We start from the raw sequence: 19,753 nt of genomic DNA, 5'->3' as shown, positions 1-19,753 counted from the left end.
GGTATACGATATAGGTGAGCAAAGATACCGACTAGATATACTCTTCAGTAAAACTCAAACAAACAGTGTAAATCTCAATATTACAATGATTCGAATTTACCAGAACTTACAGACTTTCCGATTGGAAATTTCAAAGTTTATATAACTTGTAAGAGTTGGACGTGACTAGACCGCAATTCATTTGGCGAGGATTTGAAAATAATTGATTAAGACTCGAATCAATTGAAAGAAATACTGAGCTAATAAAATCGATCTGTGTGCTTTTCCCTCGTTTGATTGATATGTCTGTTTGCCTATGAGTGCTTTGCAGCGTAAGAGATCGCAATAAAACGCAGTGTCGAAAAGATTGATTCATGGTCAATTTAGAAACCTAGTGCTAAAGAAGAAAAACTATATTGGATGGAAGTTCGCCGCGCCAGTCTAATCACGAGGTTAGTCTTAAAGACATAGTCATCTGGCAAGCAAATTTTTGTCAAATTTCTTTAATTTGAAAAAAATATTGATTTTGTTTTATTGTTTTCATCTTAGCAAACAATATAACCACAAATGCTATCTTCGATGACATTTTTATATTTGCCCTTCGTAAACCCGTTATACTAGACGTGATTATAGATGTGAAGACTTTAAACAATTGAAGCAGTATTGTATGCCGTTGTCAATGTAACTTAGAACGATTTATAGTGATAAATGTAAAATGTAACCATTAGTTCACAATATTTCAGCTACCTATTTATCTTTAATTTCCTTCCCAAACCCTGCAGTTTCAATGGTGTTTATTTGCGAAGTTAAATATAATATTCTATCTACAATATTGGAGTCAATTGAAGTCTTTTTGCGACATTCAATTTTGTATTTACACACGGGATTTTGTAAGCCACAGTTCAAACACGTTTATGTACTTTTTACTTCAATTTATAATTATTCGTCAAAACTGTCTTTCTTTCTTTTATGAAATTTCAAGAGATTTCAATGTACGTTTTGCTCACTCCAGGTTACTTAAGAAACGGCCTAGCGGAAACTTGAAGGCTTTTATTAAAGTGAGCCATATTTTAAGAGAATTTAGTTTTCATTGTTATTGCTTTTGTGTCTGGTGTCATCCATTCATAATGCGTGAACTTTTCAATACTTTTTAAATTACCAATAGAGATACGACTTAGTTACAGCTGCTGCAGCCTATATACACAGGTTTTCTCTGTTTGCTCCTCTTATAACTGCTCCTCACTTCTACGGCGCGCACAAAGTTCAAAGTTTAGAATGAACGCAAACGCCTCATTCAATACTAGTGGATCAACTGGAAGCTGTTACTTTCTGTTTGTGACATTCGACCATGTCAAATACATAAAGTGGACGTTCATCTTTTCAAGCACTGTGAACGCCCTTCTTGCCATTCCAGCAACACTCGGCAATGCCGTAGTCCTCATGACCATATTGAAAAACCCAAGTCTTCACACTCCTTCAAATTGTCTTCTATTTAGCTTGGCGGTTTCGGACCTTGGGGTGGGCTTGATCGTCCAACCGCTGTGTGCCTTGTATAAAATTAGCGAAATGGAAGAAAAATTTCTCCCATACTGTATAGCTGGCCTGGGAAGTGAGATATTGGCGTTTACCTTTACTGCAACTGCATTTATGACAATAGCAGCTATTTCTTTCGACCGTTACCTTGCCATACGCTTACATCTACGGTACCAAGAGCTTGTTCCAGTTAGTCGAGTAATTAAAGTGGTGATGCTTTTGTGGGTATTTGGCTTGGTGATGTCTGTTGGTAGGCTGTTTTGTTTCGGTAACTGCCAGTCTCTAGTAACTGCTTTTGCAACAGTGTTTTCTTTCTTCTTGTTGGCGACTGTTATCAGTTACATCAAGATTGGTCAAACAGTTCGCAAGCTTGTTATACAAGTAAACCCAGATGAAACCGGAGACCCTCTTCATAACAGAATCATCACTTGTGTTCAAATGTCCCAAATGAAAAAGTCAGTCGTTACAATGTTATACGTTGTGGGGACTTATGTGCTTTGCTTTGTACTCTACATGACAGCACTGGCTGTCTGCGTTCTTCTCGAATGGGACCCGTTTTCTCGTGGTGTCCTCAACGTCATCTTTCCAATTGCATTTTTAAACTCGAGTCTCAATCCTCTCATTTATTGCTGGAGAATAAGAATCATACGCCACTTTGCTAAGAGGACTGTTTTTAAGATGGTTGGTATTCATAAAAGTTCATCTCTGTCAGTTGTCGAACTCTAAACAAAGATAGTAACATTGTCAAATCGCCTGCTGACTTTTGCAGATGAATCCATTTTTTGCACCCACGAATACTGGACAAAAGAACAAAAACTTAAAGAAAGCCAATATCGCTATAACAGATGTCAGATACTTTTTTCCGGCTCAGTTATACATTTTATCACAGGAGTCTAGTCTTCGAAAAGCACCTTCTTTCTTTCTCAGAAGAATAAAAAGAAAACTCACCACTTCAGTACCGGTAACATTCAACACACTCATCTTTATATTGCAACGAAAATGGCTTTTTTTACGATCAAAGGAAGAAAAGGCTCTGTGAAGAAGCTAGTATATTTATTCTTTGATAGAAGAAAAACAATGAATAATCTTTAAACGACGGTTTCATCTCTGTTGTAGATATTTATCGCAACCGGTTTCGCCAGTTTTGCATTTTCACCGCATTTCGTGACTAATAGCACTCACTAATAAGGTTATAAAAAATTACTATAGTAGCTATAAATGGCGAGGGAATGTTGGCCTGGTTCATCAGGATTATTAACTCAATCGTCTCGGATCGCTAATAATTGTACAGTGTATGTTTGGTGACAGTATATATTGGTTATTGTAAAGTTTACTCACTTTTTCTCTAAAACTGTTTGCGGTACGTTCTAAAACTCTTCCTATGCAGGCAGATAGAATATTAGAAGTCAGTAAGATAACCAATGCAAATGGCATGAAATTGCTCTTAGTTGCGCGCTTTAACTCCAGACCTGAAGAAGACAAAACGTCGTACTGCAAACAGGCAAAATAATACAGGAAGAAAACAAAAGAGAGAGACAATTAACAGTTATTAACTGAAAGATTTGAATTTGAAAGATTTCCTATGACTGGAAATTTCATTGTACCACGTATTTCCTGCTTCCTGGAATAGATTATATAGTTAAGTACACCTAATGATTTGAACAATAAAAGCCCATCTGATTATCCGTCATAAACCGATCTAAGTGTGGCTAGAAGTCGAGGGTCGAGGGTCGAGGGTCGAGGGTCGAGGGTCGAGGGTAAAAAGTCGAGGGTCGAGGGTAAAAAGTAAAAGCACATCTTTTGTCGCATTTAAATGTCTAGTTAATATGTACGAAGATACAGACAATTAGTTTTTTTCTATTAAAAAAACAACAAAGTTAAGTTTTTCAACTCCAATTGAAGTATCTTTGTCAATATAGATACCATCTGGAGGCATAATTCGATTGCTTCAATAAGTCCATTATTTTATCAGAAAATGGTCATGAAAAACTTCCAAAGCCAATGTGTAAGCTTTAGAGCAACCGTACGACTTAAGTTTACAAATAAAGTCTCGAAGAAAACACAGCAAACAGAAGTAGTAGAACTGTAGCAGTTGTTCGAATCAGATGCAACGAAATGCGGATGATCGCCGAAATGCCATCTATAGATAATAAACCACAGAAAATCGACTAAATGTGACAGAGTCAAAAGAACGTTATTTTGAACAATAGTAAATCGGACTTTAACCTAGTTTTAATTAGTTTAATTATAATTTCGGATACTAAGGAATGTTCTTCCTCTATATCAAGTGAAATCTGCAAACAAGTAGTTAATTAATTTCCTGGGATTACATGAGTAATGTTAGCATAAGCCACGTTTTACGGAACAAGTGCGCCTTGGGCGTATTGCGCGTGGATTATTGTAATACATGAGGAATGCAGACTCAAGCATAAATAGAGCTTTTTAAGTAAATTTAGTCAGTATAGCAAGAGAACTTGGAAGAGCGTCGAACCACAGAGTCAAGACAAAGAACTCGCGTCGTTAGAAGACAGAGAGCTGTAATCTCGTTCTCGTTTTGTACTGATTTGTGATGTACTAAGCTGAGTGGTGAATAAACTCTTTTGCCAACACACTTGCAATCTGTTTAGTGATTTGAGCGCCTTGCCGCCGGTTACATAAAGATCAAATTTCGCAAAGCATCCATTGGCAACTTGTATTTATTTTCCAATTAAGACGTCAATCTTGAAGGGGAAGTCTTGCTAAATAAAACTTTACCAACAATATAAAAATCACGTGCCTTCTGAGCCTGGTAGTAAAAAATAACAAAAATAACATAGTAATATAACTGTAAATAGTAGTCTTTGTAATAATATAACTGTGCTGCAATTGTTTGCATTATGAACCGCCATGAATAGTTCTAATCCCGGGAATAGTTCTAAGAGAGTATCTGGTTTCAGTTCCAGAGAGAGACTACAATCAAACAGACTATGCTGTCAAGAAGAAGAAGTTTCACTGACTGCAGTGCCGCGGCGGCAAATTGAGACTTTAGGCTACACTAGACCATGCAGTTATATGTTCACCTATAAAAGCAATGTACAGTCTTATCACTTTTCGGTTTTGCCTTGCAAAACGGCTTATTGAAGGCGACTCTGCCATGACTATGTAGTAACTTTCGATGCTTATAATCGTAATGGTCTGTTCGATATTTATTAAGACGCGTACGTCGTGCAACTGTTATTAGATATCACAGTTGTGAGTCATACCATACACTATCTATTACTGTACTGACGGCTGTGAGTTGTACGGTTGCTCTAAAGCTTACACATTGGCTTTGGAAGGTTTTTCATGACCATTTTCTGATAAAATAATGGATTTATTGAAGCAATCGAATTATGCCTCCAGATGGTATCTATATTGACAAAGATACTTCAATTGGAGTTGAAAAACTTAACTTTGTTGTTTTTTTAATAGAAAAACTAATTGTCTGTATCTTCGTACATATTAACTAGGCATTTAACTGCGACAAAAGATGTGCTTTTACTTTTTACCCTCGACCCTCGACTTTTTACCCTCGACCCTCGACCCTCGGCTTCTAGCCACACTCCATCATCTAAATGCTGTCAAGTAGTTAAGAATGAACAGCTTCGAGAGAATAAGTGATGATCACTCGAGCGATGGATGGCTTGACTCTGTTGTTCTCTTGGTTTACAATGCTTTAATTCCCCAATGCTTTACCTATTTACTATTCTACCTAGCTATTGTAAACGTTATTGCATAGTAAACTACAACACATCACGGTAGTTAGTTAACAGCACTTACAATGCTAAGGGAGCGGTCATTAATTATTGGGGGGGAGGGCCGGTAAATTATTTGAAACTAGGGATCAAAAATTTTGGCTCCACATAGAATTTGAGCCTAAAAATTTTGGCCCCCTCTGACAAGACAGCCCAAAAAATTACAGCCCTCCCCTCCTATAAATAGCTTTAATTTTTGTATATAAATCTGGAACGTTGCAAACTATAAGCATGCATAGCAGTTAGATTGATATGTGGTGTTGCTTGCGAGGCACTTATTCTTTATAAAATACATCGGTTTGAAAATGTTATGATGGAAAAGTATAGTAAAAATACTTAATAGTTTTAGTTAGTTCTTATGCCAAAAAAAATTTAGTCAGCAACACTTGCTCTCTCCCTCCAAGTTCTGCAAACTCTTCCTGATCTCGTGGTGTTCAACAGACTAGCAATTTGTTCTTCTTCTTGATGCAATTCATCTTCAGTGTCTGAAGAGGATAATGATGAAAGATCATCGTCATCGCTTCCAATCTCTTCAACCACTATATCATCATCCTCATCTTGGTCATCATCATCACTGTCGTCAGTCTCGTAAAATCTATTGTTTGGTAGGCTGTTGAGTTGGCAAAAGTGACCAAGCAATATCCATTGTCACAGCATCCACTTTTTCGGGTTTTTTTTGCTCCCCTGGAGATTTTAATCGCTTGTTTTCTATATACACGTCGAGTACTGACACCTTTATTTTTTCAGACCTCCATCCCTGTATAAACCTTCCAATTAAAGTCATTGAAACATTTCTTCTTTTCTTCCTTCCTTGTAAGTTCTCTGGTCTCTGCCCTCTTTTTTTCCCTTTGCTCCAGATGATGAAGATGTTCTAAGTATTGTGCTACTAGCTGTTTTTCAACCACGTACTTCTCAAACCACATGACTCACACTCTATCAAACAGAACTTAGAACATATAAAAAGTATCAAAGAATCACTAACTACTCTTAAGAACGTCCTCAAAGAACATTTACGAAGTACCATTCACTCGTCGGGTAGAATTCTGACAGGACAAAAAACTGCACACGGCTTTGATGAACGGATCATTACATCCTCAAAAACTTTGCAAGAAGAAATGAGTTTGTTACAAAACCGACTTATCAAGCTCTTGGATGATTGCACATCGGCATTTCGTTTCAACGTCTTCGCAATGAAGAGAAAATCGCGAGCACAAAAACAGAACAATCGAAAAAAGAAGAGAAAAAAAAAGGAACACAGCTAGAAAAAATGCTAGAACTGTGCAAATACTTAAGAAAATAGCCCCATCAGTTCAAGGAGACGATGTTTGTACTCATCAAGATTTGCAGGATCCAATTATCATGAAACTTGGTAAAAGAGAGAGAAAATGGGCAGTAGCCCTTATATCTAAATCATCACCTCACCTGGATGAAAGAGCAAAACAACATTTACGCATGCTGTTGAATCAAGATATAAATGTTGAAAAAACTATGTAGATAATGAGCAAGGGTTAGTTATGATAATTATGATGATAATAATGATGATAGTGATGATGATGGTGATGTTGATGATGTTGATGATGACGACGACGATGATGGTGATGATGTCAGCATTGATGATGAGAGCAATTTATAATGATGATAATAATAAATAGAGGATATTACATGGGCGCGCGGAGATACGAAATTTATCTTCGAGTGTTGAAAAGATCTCTCACAAGTGAGCGCAGCGAACGAGTGAAAGATTTTCAACACGAGAAGATAAATTGCGTATCTTCAAGCGCCCATGTAATATTCTGTTTATTATATAATTATCAATGAAGTATGTTTTGGCCTTTTCAGGCAATTCTTTTCGTGTATTTTTGAATAGCCATCGCAATGGTGTTATTTTCACACGTGAAAATAACATGTTATTTTCACGTGTGAAGATATCAATTTTTCGAAATAGAGAAATATATATATTTCATAGTTAATTATATAATAAAGACAATTTACACGTGTCAATATTTATACCGATTTAAAAAATAGTTATGGTAATTATGATAATGTTGTACGTGATGATGATGATGTTGATTACAATAATCCTGATAATCAAGGCGAAGAATGTGGATTTAGATGTTCATTTTAATAGATGGTCATGATAGTGTTGATGTTGATAATGGTAGCAGCAATGAAAGTACAACAATCGCAGCTCAATCATAGATGTTTTTACATTTTTGCGAGTTTATAGTGTGTAGAACAAAACATACATACAAAGAAAAAATGGTTTGGACGTGTTATTACTCATTAATAATGTTTTTGATAAAATCAATAGAATTTGTCTGCATACCAAAAAAGTCAGAGGCTTATACTCTGTAACTAGCTTATAGGTGGGATACATATTGAACAGGAGGTTTTTGTGGATTATATGGGGGCCCAGAAAATTGCGACCCTCCCTCTTGCATGCGCCCAAAATTTTTTGGCCCTCCCTAATGGAGGGCCCAAAAAAATCGCAGTCCTCCCCATAAATTTACCGGCCCTCCCCCCCCCCCAATAATTAATGACCGCTCCCTAAGTACATATACTTGTTGGAACTGATAAGAGGTCTAACCTTTTGGGATTGGCAAGAATGGCTTTTTCATCAAGGTACTAGAATATTTGCCTGAAACTTAAAAATGTGTAGATTGGAGTTTTATTAGCTGAGAGTATACCGACTCGTTCTCCCATTATCACTACTATTATTCCAACATGCTCGCTTACCGAGCTTCACAAATATTCTTTTTTAGCGATTGAGAAAAACCAGTCACTTATTATTATTGTTTTGATTCTCTTCACAATTATCATCGCCATCTTACAGATCTTAATGTCAACTATTTCGATGGGGTCATTTTTGCAAGCCATCATTGGTTTAAATGTTTATAAGATAACTGTAATTGATAAATCAAGTTGTCAACTCCCTCAATTTTATGCTCACGTTTTGTTTTCAAACTTTGGTATGGTTTATATAACTTATCGATATTCTTGGCAAATTGTTTTTATTAAACACTGAAGTCAGAACTATTAAACGGGAAAATGCTGACTCGGACGAAGTCTTAAAAGTTTATCAAAAGTATAGACTATTTATCGGCTATTTATTGAGAGTAAATCGTTAAAATTAATTGCTGAGAAAATCTTTCGTACTCGTAGCATTCGCTGAAAGTTTAAAATCTACTCCACTCTTGTATGGTCGAGACTGAAAATCTAATACACCCTGCATTGCTTAAGCAAGAAATCTGCATGCATATTTTGGAAAACGAGTTAAGAAAATTAGGAAAAAATTGACCCGGCTTTTCGTAAAATCTGTGGATAGATCTCATTGATCAACGCATCAATCCATCGCGGACAACAACTTCTAATATTTATTGGACCACGGCCATTGCGATATCGATATTGTCATAATAATGAAAAACCTCTTCATGTATGAAAGAAAGTAAGTTCTATTACAGGGGCAGAGTCTTTTTATTCAGATTATTTTCTTACTAAAACTTAAAACCCTCAGTACCATTTCCTGCGCAAGCGCCATGCCGTGCCTTCGTGGAATTATTACAAGTTCTCCCTCTTCGAGATTTTTCCCGCGCGCTTCATTTTAGCGTGTGATAATCTTGCTCTAAGATTTAATACATTTTCTTCTATTTATAATAGTCTTTGTCCTTAGAGTTGTGTCAACCAAAATCTTAAGAGAACAACACCAGATAATCTTAGTTGGCAAGCAAAAGACTATATGACAATACCGATGGTAATATAATAAATAATTATCATCTGAACCTAACAACACTAGTTTAGGCTGACTTTTTGAGTATCTTTGGAAAATTTGTACGTCAAACGGTTGTTATTGAGTAGAGTTTTTAAATATATAAGGGTACAAATGTACTGGTTTAGGTTATTAGGCTCGTTAAAGTCGTTATTCGGCTCGTTAAAGTCGTTAATATTTCCATATGAGACAAAATCGAAGTACTTGTTGAATAACGAGCACAGACAGTTGAAACAAAGGCAAAACAATCCAAGTGAACTTTGTGCCTTTTTTGTTTAGCTTTGAACAAAGGATGCATGTCAATGTTTGAAATCAAACAAACTGATGTTTCTTGATATCTTTTGGCTTCACAAATGTTCCCAAATACTATATGTCGAGAGTGTCCTAGAATATTAATATCTTTTAGTTAAAAAGAATTTTCATTTAGACTGAAGTACTAAGATGATGACCCCTTATTCATAATCAGTTTGATCCTTTTGTAAAAAATTTTGGATAAAGAAAAGCTGTCATTGATGAGTCACTTGGGACTGACAAACGCAGGTTCTATTTTACCGGTCCATCTAAACATACACCTGTAAGACTTGAATATTTGGTAAAGAAGTGCCTTGATGAAAGATTCAGTTCTAAGATATGATAAAACAACAGTTACTTTTTATTTTCTGAGCGAAAAAGAGAAACAAGATGAAAATGCTGACAAAACAAAAGTTGTTTGTACCTATTCCTAAATTATTAGTGTTTTTCAATGTTCCGATTTGAACATGCCAGTTACGTAAATCGTACGTCTCTTCGTTTACACGTGACATCATAGACCAAGAAAATAACAGTTTAAAGTTAATTATGAATGCTATAAACTTTGATCTTTTGATATCTTTTAGAAAACTATAATGTGACGAAGTGTAGAACTTTCAGATCGTTTCACCGTTTTGTTTTAGAGTTGTGCAAATTTCATTCCCCAATCGGTAATACTCACCTTACGTAGATTAGAATATGTGGACCGCGTAGCACTTACGTTGATTAGATGACTGAGTCAAAAAGATGAAAAATCTTCCCCAAATCAAGCATTTTTAGTGTTGTACAACTTTTTAAATTCAATTTGAAATTTTTTTATTATCAATTTATTAATACATGTTCAAAATGAATTTGATAAATTGTTGTCAATGAATAGTTTTTTTGAAATTTTGGCCGCCATGTTGGATGATATTAGATATCATCCAGCGAATTTTCGCCATACATTTACACACAAAAAAACGGTCACTTTGTTCGCTCCGAGCTCATTTCAAAAATGCTCTTATATGCTTCAATGTTTTGCTCAGAGTTGTATGACTGATAGCTCTACATGGTCGTAAGGATTGTTTTTTGATTGGCACCAAAAAAATACTTTGGCACCAGCAAAATACACGTGTCGCAAACGGTCCCGAAGCTTAGGTTTTAAAGCTGATTGATTGTTCTTGGTTCTCCAATTTGAAAGTGATATAAAATAAGCTTTAATTTGAAAGGCTTAACGACTTGATAGATCCTAATTACAGAATAGGCCCAGGATGTCAACTGATGTCAATTTGTTAAATAGCTCTTCAGCTGGGCCCGGGGTACTCATTTTACTAGCATTAATTATCGTTGAAGTGCGACCCACGAAGTACCATGTCTAGTGCGCGTCTAGCATTAAAACGACCGTCAATCAATTAAACTGCAATAAAAAAGCAATATCTTGAGGGAGATTTTAGACTGAATTAAAGATATTTTAAGATCTTTTTTTAAGACTGAAATATTCTAAACCTCTAAAATCTTTAATTTAGTCCAAAATGTCTGCATCGTGGCACGCGGCTGTCAACATCGCAGGTAGACCGCCGATTATTTTCCCATATACATTTAACATCGCCGAGAAGTCTGGGACAGTCTGGGACATTTGGGGACTACGCCGACATGCCGTAAGATTTGAACTCGACTAAAATTTTGCAGACATATGCCGGCGACAAATTTACCCAGTCTGCGATGCCGGTGACAAAGTGTTTCCATGATCAGAGTGGCGTCCCCGGTAGTACCTGCGGTGGTATCGCCGGGGTGTCAACGGGGTGTCACCGACATTTGGAACTAGGCTTGACTGAGAACGGCTGTAAATAAAGAAGTAAAAAGCAAAAAATGGGATATTCCAAAGAGACTATAGTAAATCATGCAGATTATTATTTTTCATGTACTTGTGCCAGAAAGGCATCGTTAAATCCTGTCGAATAATGAAGTGTCAGAATCTAACTAACTCGATAATAACATTATCTTGCAGTGTATTTCCAAATGCAAAATATTACCCCAAGGCATTATAGGTTAAGTAGATCATAACGGTACTGTATTTATTTTATTCTATAGCAGAAAACCCAAGAAAGATTGCGAGTCAAATACCATGCTTAATTCACCGCTTTAAGTGACCTGGCTGAGAACTTAAGTGACCTGGTTGGTTTATGAATCGCTATGGAAACAAAACGTAAAATCAGACGAAGCCGCAGCCTTAGTGACATTCTCAAAGTCTGTATTCCAAACATTGTGGAAAAGGAGAACAAAGAAATATGTAAAGATGAAGAAAAGTCTGTAAAGGCAACCGATTGTAATGGCAACGAGCAAAAAACAGTTTCTCTTGGAATCAAAGAATTGTACAAAAAGAATGCAACTAGTACGACAAATGACGTGGCTATAGCTGCGTCATCTCACGTTAATAACGATCAGTCAAAGGCTCTACTAACAGCAACAGGGCCACAAAAAAAGAATCCATCTCGGAAGTCGCACAGACGAAAACGCCGTGCTACACTTGCTGACTTGTCTTGTATCGATATCCTAAAACCTATACCTGAAATGCAAGAAGAGGAGGACGAATTCAATGCCCTTAGTCAGACAAATTTGTTGTTTCAAAGACAATTTTGTAAGGACAGTAAAGTTGATCAAAATGACATAGGACAAGAACCAAGAGATGTTGATGATGAAAGTGGGTCGGGACAAAGGCAGTCGTGGCGGGATGAGGTGCGAAAGGAGATGCAGCAATGGAGAGATGACTTTGAAAAACTGCCGTATCCAGAGAATACTCACAATGATATACGTCCCCTTAATGGAGCAAACGGTGAAAGTTTCGAACTACGCATTGAACCATCGAAAGAAAAGAGTGACCCAAATAGAACAGATTTAAACGTCGAAGAACAGGATGCACAAGATGATTCAGATGAGGACAACGATGAAGATGTCGAGAGTATGGAATTGAAAGAAGCGCTGTCAAACTATGAGATAGCATACGATGTAAACGAAGATGAGAATACCAATATTTTTGAACGTTTACAAACGAATTATAAGAAAAATAGACAACGTTCAGATTCGCTTTCTTCTCTCACTACTAAAAGTTCTGGATCTGAAAGGTCATCGTCATCAGTATCTCCTGTCGATGAAAAGCTACTACATGAGAAAATGCAAACAGTAGAAGCTCCAAAACGCAGGCGAAGATTCAGTACTAGTGACTTACACCTGAGGTGTCTGCTACACGCGTTACCATCAATTAGTGAAGAAGGCAAGAAAAATAGTTTCTCTTCATCTGGATCAAGTGATAGCAATGAAAGTATACCTGCTACAGATCTGATGAGAAGACGTTCGGGTAGTTTGCCAAATATTTTAGCCTTCAGACAAGCTATAATAATCAAACCACGAAATGATACTAAAGTAGACGGACCTAAAAAAAAAATTGATAAGGAGGATGACAGCTCTCACAAACTACAGATCAAACCTGAGCATCGTGAAGTAACGTCGCTAGATCAACCTCAGTTGACGCCAAATGCAACTGCTTCCAAAACGTCGAATAGAAGAAACAGCATGTCTGTAATCGAAGACGTAAGACAGAAAAGTTTAACTGATCCTGCTTCTGCACAAAACGGTGATTTACCAGATTTTCCATTGAGTATCGAAAAGAATGTTAGTATTTTAGAAAATGGCGTTACAAAAGGTTCCATTGAATCAAAAAACCTTGTGAAGGCTTTGGGACAAAAGATGAGAGCCTCCATACGAAGGCGGAATTCTATAGCTTCGTTAAAGCCCTGGACAGGAATAGTTGAAAGATCATTAAGATTATCCTTTCCGCTTCTCATGGATGAAGAGAATGAAGACGGAACGAAGGATAAGGTGGAGGAGATCCAAAAGAAAAACACTAACTCAGAAGCTGATTATAAGTTATTCTTCTCTGGGCATTGTAAGAATCAAAAAAAAGATAATGTAAGTGTAGTCAAAGGAGAAAATTTACCAGATTGTCAATTACACCAAGATTTTACAACATCAGCCACCGGCAACTGCCTTGTTTCAGGACTTGAATCACAGCAAAGCAGAAATAGCGCGTTCACCCAACAGAAAAAGCGTTATGGAGCTGACAAAGAAAAGGATCTTAAAACAGTCGAACAAATTTTCGAAGTTGTAAAGAATGATCACAAGAAGATAAATGAAAGCCTAACTGGAGAAGAATTAGAAGCACCAGCAAAAACGTCTTTATTGTCCAAAAGTGCAAACGAGATGCTCCAAAGCAGAGTTTCGACATTTTCCAGACGTTCTTCGGTGAAAGAAATACCAGTATCAAAACCTATGAAAGTCCTAAAGTCAACGTCCAGTCAAAAAGGCACTCTACCTCCGGAATCGCCCAAATTAGAGAACAAGAGAAAAGTACCAGTAGGAAGAGCCTTATCTAATCCATTACCCAAGACTTCTCCTAGCGTAAATCGTCCTTCAAGTCCTTTAGCTTTTTATGGGAAGAATCAGGGCATGAAGCAAGAGTCCTTATCTTCATGGAGCGTAAAAGAAAAACTTGACAAGGAAAGACCAGCGAAAACATCTTCTAGTACTCGTCCTTCAAGTCCTTCCGCTTTTTATGGGAAGAATCAAAGCATCAAACAAAAGTCCTTATCTTCATGGAGCGTAAATGAAACACTTGACAAGGAAAGACCAGCAAAAACAGCTTCTAGTACTCGTCCTCCAAGTCCTTCTGCTATCGTCACCAAGAAAAAGGGCGCGAAACAAGAGTTGCCATCTTCAAAGAGCACAAATGGAAAAGCTGATGCCAAAACACCTTCAAATCGTCCGCCCAGTCCTTCGAATATTGCAAGGACTAATCAAGGCATAAAGCACGAGGTGGCAACTTCCAATAATAGTAGAGGAACACTTGCTAAAGCATCTCTCAGTCGTCCTCCAAGTCCTTCAGCTTTGGCAAGGAAGAATCAGGCCATCAAGCAAGATTCCTCTTCCTCAAAGAGTGCAAAAGGAACAACACCTGCTAAGGAAACACCGCCTAAAACACCTCTCAATCGCCCTTCTAGTCCATCAGCTGTTGACAGGAAGAATCGGAGCATGAAGCAGGAGTCTTCATCTCCAAGAAATGTGAAAAGGACACTCGATAATGAAACAACACCGAAAACAGTTTCCAGTCGTCCTCCAAGTCCTTCTGCGTTTACCAAGTCAAATCACTGCACAAAGGAAGGGTCCTCTTCCACTATCAGTGGAAAGGGAATAAATGAAAGTAAATCATCAAGTAAGACCCCTTCAAAACCTTCCCCAAAAGCAACAGCACAAGCATCCAAGAGACCATCTTCGCCAGTGACTAGAAAGAGGAATACGAAGTCGCCTCAGGTTACAAGAAAAGCTAGTATAAATTCAGAGTTCACTGAAAAGAAAGACGTTACTACCACGGTGCCTAATACGCCGAAAGACCAGGGAGCGCCAAGGAGACATTCATTGATATCTAATATGGAGGAAATACCTAAGGATAACAGTGATAGAGCTCTTGAAGGCATTGCGCCAAATGTCGAGACGTCAAAAACAACTAATATTGAGGAGAACGTGACCTCGGTTCCTAAGAAGCAGGTTATGGAAATGGAAGAGAAGCCAATAATTGAACGAGTTAGTAAAGAAGTAAAAGATCGCAAACCTGAGAAAGTCAAGGTATCTATAGCAGACGTATCTAAGGTTACTCCCATCGAAAATATACAAGAGAGACCGCGAGAACGCAAGACATATGTGAATGTTATAAGGCGTCCACTATCTTCATCTCTCGTAATCACCGTCCCGGCTTCTTCCCCCGAGAAAGAGAAAGAAGATCAACGTAAGCAAGACAAACATTTCTTTTCTTCAGGGATTAATCAAGAAGAAGTTTCTTTGACGAAAAAGAAGGAAGAAAAATCGAACGCTCTTTCATTAGACAACTCAACAGACAAATCTAGGTACCAAGAACTTGGCAAGAAACAAGTGAACGTCGATCAAAATCTTGATCAAGGTATTGAAAGAGAACTTGACAGCTTTGGATCACTCCTTGAAGAATTTGAGAATTCTCCTCTACAAATCAAGAGCAGCACGAATAATGATAATTTAGAGCAAATAAAGGCGCAAGATAATAACGAAAGTAGAACATTGAATGATGCAATACCAACGGAAAAAAGATTTGCAGCGTTAAGTGAGCGGTACAACGCGATCATGTCCAAGTTTGGAATGTTGAATAAAACTCCATCGAGTGAAAGGCCTACTGTTGCGACCACATCACCGACAGCAACCGTAGTCGCATCGCCAGTACCTGATAACAAATCCAGCCAAAAACTTGGGGTCAGCTTAACGGTACATGAAAATACGAACAAAGCTAGAAGATCCGTCCTACCACTGTCTGAGGATAGAGTCAGTAAAGTTGTAGCCGGCTCATCAGTAACTGAGAAAAACGGGATTAAAGTTGGGATGACATTGGAAAAACCCGAGTATAAGGTCAAAAGTTGTGAAGTTAGTTTACCAGAATCTATAAATACCATCAGCAATGAAGAGGATTGTTCACCAGTACTCGTGGAAAAGTCGGTTGGGGCCAGTTTTCCAGTTGAACCAAGTTTACCTCTATCCGAGAACAAAGCCACTTCAGCAGTCGTATCTAAGGATAATATCAGGAAAGATGAGATAATGTTGCCAGTTAATGAGGTCAACAGGGTTAATACACCGGTACCTGATGCTGGAGTCAGGAAAGGGGAAGTAAGCACACCATATTTTGATAATATAGTCAGGAATAATGGCGACAGCTTACAAGTGTCCGAGGATAAACTTAGCAAGCGCACTACAACCACAAGTGATATCGACTTGCTTCATTCATCTTTTGATGGCAAACAGACAAAAACATCACTGGACACACCTTTTTCGGAAGAAAATAAAGAAAAATCAAAATCAAAATCTTCGACTCCAATATTAATGTCTGAATTACCTACATTTGGGAGCTATTCTACACCATCAGTGCCAATAAAAGTTGCTGTTGCAAAGCTATCGCCTCTTTCCAGTTGTCAAGACGCAAGTTACCTTTCTATCATTTCAAAAGTCGACAAGGAGAAAGATCAAAAAAAGGAGAACGAGGGAGCAGAAAATCTCAAGGCTACTCTTATGAAAGTAGAGGGAAAATCCGTTATTCTACAAGGAAAGGTTCCTTATATCAAACAAAATGTGCAGTCCCTAATAAGGCCTGTGGAAGATCCTTTGATGCCCACAGCGAGCCACGATGATGAAGAAACGTCTGCTTTAGCAACTGATGAAACCTTTGGTGCTTTATCTGAGAACACGAAGAACAGCTATGAACTTTGTAGAACAACTGTAATAGCACGTCTGATTGATCGCAAACTTGGTCCAAGACGAAAAACGAGCATTGTGCCAACATTTGCCGCCAGAACGTCTAAAGTTTTTGATGACTCGGAGGCAGGGATGAAAGGGATTCCATTCACCATGCGGCACTTCAACAGATATCGCGATTACATCGAAAGAGTAACCTTGAAATCTACTGTTAGAACAGAGGTAAGAAGTATTTTTGCTGCATGAGTCTACTTCTATGTTATGAAAATACCTAATTCCCTTGCCAAGAGGTCATTTCAAATTAAGTTCTTTTAAATTAGAAGATATAACTAGCTAAAAACTAGTGTGAGCTGCGTCGGTGTTTCTAATGAAACAGTAATGATGAAAAGGTCAATTATACACCGTGAAAAGATGAAAAAACTTACTGACGTTTCGGACGCTAGTCCTTCGTCGGAGTAAAAGAGCTCTTTTACTCCGACTAAGGACTAGCGTCCGAAACGTCAGTACGTTTTTTCATCTTTTCACGGTGTATAATTGACCTTTTCATCATTACTGTTCTTTTTAAATTAGTTTAGTTTCCAAGTATACTTTAACAGTGCTGTATTAATTCTAGAAGCTTTCTTATTTGCGACGTAAGACTAAAATCATTGCTTCATTTTTTCCTTTCTGAGGGAAATATTCCAATTAATTTTCTTTTCTTTTTTATTCTTTTTTATGTGTGTGAAAACCATTGTGCTCGCTACACCAACAACTTTATCAACATCGGCCCTGATCAGAAGCTGTGACACTAAATATCAATAGTGGTTGACATTGGTCTCATTATTTCTTCTAGGCCTTGTCCATTCATGATATTCTACACAATCTAGATACTTCGTTAATGGAGATGGAGCTGGTATCGCTGTGCAGAGAATGTACCAAACACTGAGGACACTTGACGCTTTGGGAAGCTTACGTAAGTCAGACAATATTATTACCTAAATTTCAAATCGATCTGTATGCACTGGGGCATGTTCGGCATGTCCTGACTTCGTTTAGTTTTAGGGCTTGCACGCCTTAATATGCACGATGCATTAATTTTGTTTTCAACATTTTTCTATACTTTATGCAGCTTCGTATTTGTCACCTAACACAGTCATCGTCAACCCAAGTGGAACGATCAAATTCAGGCATCTCAGCACAGGTAATGTTTAGACCAAAGCAACGCAGGGAGCCCATGTGACAACGAGTGAAAGAACAGTAATCTGAAACAAATTCTTACTTTTATAAATCACTTCAAAAACAAATACCCTTTTCGTCAGAAAGCTATTTTGGAATGCCTAGATCATTAGCTTTTCAAAGTGAGGCATTTGCACTCATGTACATGCTCTGAAATAATTCACAAAGCCGGATTGCAAAATAACCCGAGACAGATATGTCCCGAAAGATTTAAACTTATTTAAACTTCGCCACGAATTCATCTCAAAAAGATATTCAAATTCAGTGCTAGCAAATGCCTGGCAGATTCCTCGCAGGATTAATTGAAAAATGACAAATAAAATAAATACCTTCATTCTAGAGAGATCCTCGACAACGAGTTTATGGAGTTTGATGAATTAATTTTAAATGCTTGCTACTCAAACATGATCAAACTCGGTAATAGTACTAATATTTATAAGATCTTTTTGTGTCGGGAGCATTTCTTAATTAGATTAAAATTTTCACTCGGCCCTAGTCCCTTTCTCAATTCCGAAAAGGCCAACCGATATCCTTGGTTGAGCCATTTCTATTTTTTGTAATGCTGAAAAAAGCAGAATTCAACAGATAAAAAGTAAATTTGCGTAAACATATGATATCTATATACTCGTAAATAAAATTAATATATGTCATAAACGTTTTCATAGCATGAAATATAGTTTCTCTAAAACTAGATTTCAATATCATAAGACAGGGCTAAAGGTTTGAAGGTTAAATTTTTACTATAAACCTCCTATAAGTTGATCGTAGGCAATGCAACATATACGTAACCACTTTGGAGCCCAACTTCTGCTGTCCTTTGTCAGAAGACAATCTTTACCAAAAGTCACAGAAACTTAAAATGGTTCTAATTCGTTCCAAAATACGTCCACAATGATGATCCCCTTGTTTTTTGTTTTTTTTTTTTGTTTTTTTCTTCTCCGCACAATTAAACCAATAGAGTAGATCTTTTTTGGCGCCAGAACCACAGAATTCTCTTTGACAAGGTAAGACATTACTGATTTGTTAAGTCCCGAAATCGTCTAAACTATTGCCAGGCATACCATCAGCGTTCTCCATTAATAATTTTGTTCGAAATCTTACAGATAGTACTTAGTTCGTTGTTCTATTTCTTTATTTCTTCTGCTTCTCTCTCTCTGTTGTGTGAGACCATCCGCTGTCACACAAATGAAACTGCTGCAGTGAAAAATGGCTTTTCTTTACCAACCAATCAACAACCTCGACGGCCATGTTTCAACCATCACATTGTTACAAGTGTGTAGCTTTTCTACAAAAAAATTCTTTCTTTACTCTGAGTTTTACTCAGTTTTTCGCTTCTTTGTCTTGGTTTCATTTGGTTTCTTATATATGTTAGTACAACCGCTTTACATTCTTCGCCTTACACTAGCTTTTTGGAACTGAAATTTAATTCTAATGTTTTTAGTTCTCACGTTGCCAGATTTCACTAAAAACTCGTGCTTGACCTTGAATAAGTAATTTTAGCGACGTGACATTTTATGGTTTCTTTGTTCATTCAGTAATCAAAGAAAGCAAACAATAGCTCACGCTGAATTACAATTCAATAGAACTTAGCCCGCACTAGATTCTTCTGTTAACTAAAGCATGTGTAGTTGTTCTTTCGTCTCGTGTAAGTAAACTATTGGAACGTCCTACAACACAGCTTCTAAGACGTTCCGGGCAGTCCGCTCTCTGGTTGCTACAAAAGTATTTGAAGGTAGCCAATAACATTTAATGTGGACTTTTTAATTGGAAAGTCGAGCACTCGAAGCGTTGCATCTCTAAGTAGTTCACTGTAAATATGTTTTCACATTCGTGCATGAACTTCACGAAGATTCACTTGCGTTCTTAGGGGTCCAAAGTTAACATTATGGTGTCCACACAT

General features: G+C 37.4%; 1 protein-coding gene across 1 annotated transcript; it reads left to right on the top strand.

Moving 5' to 3' along the window:
• Window positions 1-1,254: 1,254 nt before the first annotated feature.
• On the top strand, window positions 1,255-2,238 carry LOC148912110 (alpha-1D adrenergic receptor-like). The gene has a single exon (XM_089027956.1). It carries the CDS (start codon window positions 1,255-1,257, stop codon window positions 2,236-2,238), a length of 984 nt encoding a protein of 327 aa, XP_088884082.1.
• Window positions 2,239-19,753: the final 17,515 nt, after the last annotated feature.

Source organism: Actinia tenebrosa, unplaced genomic scaffold, assembly GCF_029948245.1.
Source record: "Actinia tenebrosa isolate PJP-AT-01 unplaced genomic scaffold, QUT_ActTen_1.0 PGA_scaffold12__29_contigs__length_12842862, whole genome shotgun sequence".
Classification (NCBI taxonomy): Eukaryota; Metazoa; Cnidaria; class Anthozoa; order Actiniaria; family Actiniidae; genus Actinia; species Actinia tenebrosa.
This window is presented reverse-complemented; position numbering and strand designations above follow the sequence as displayed.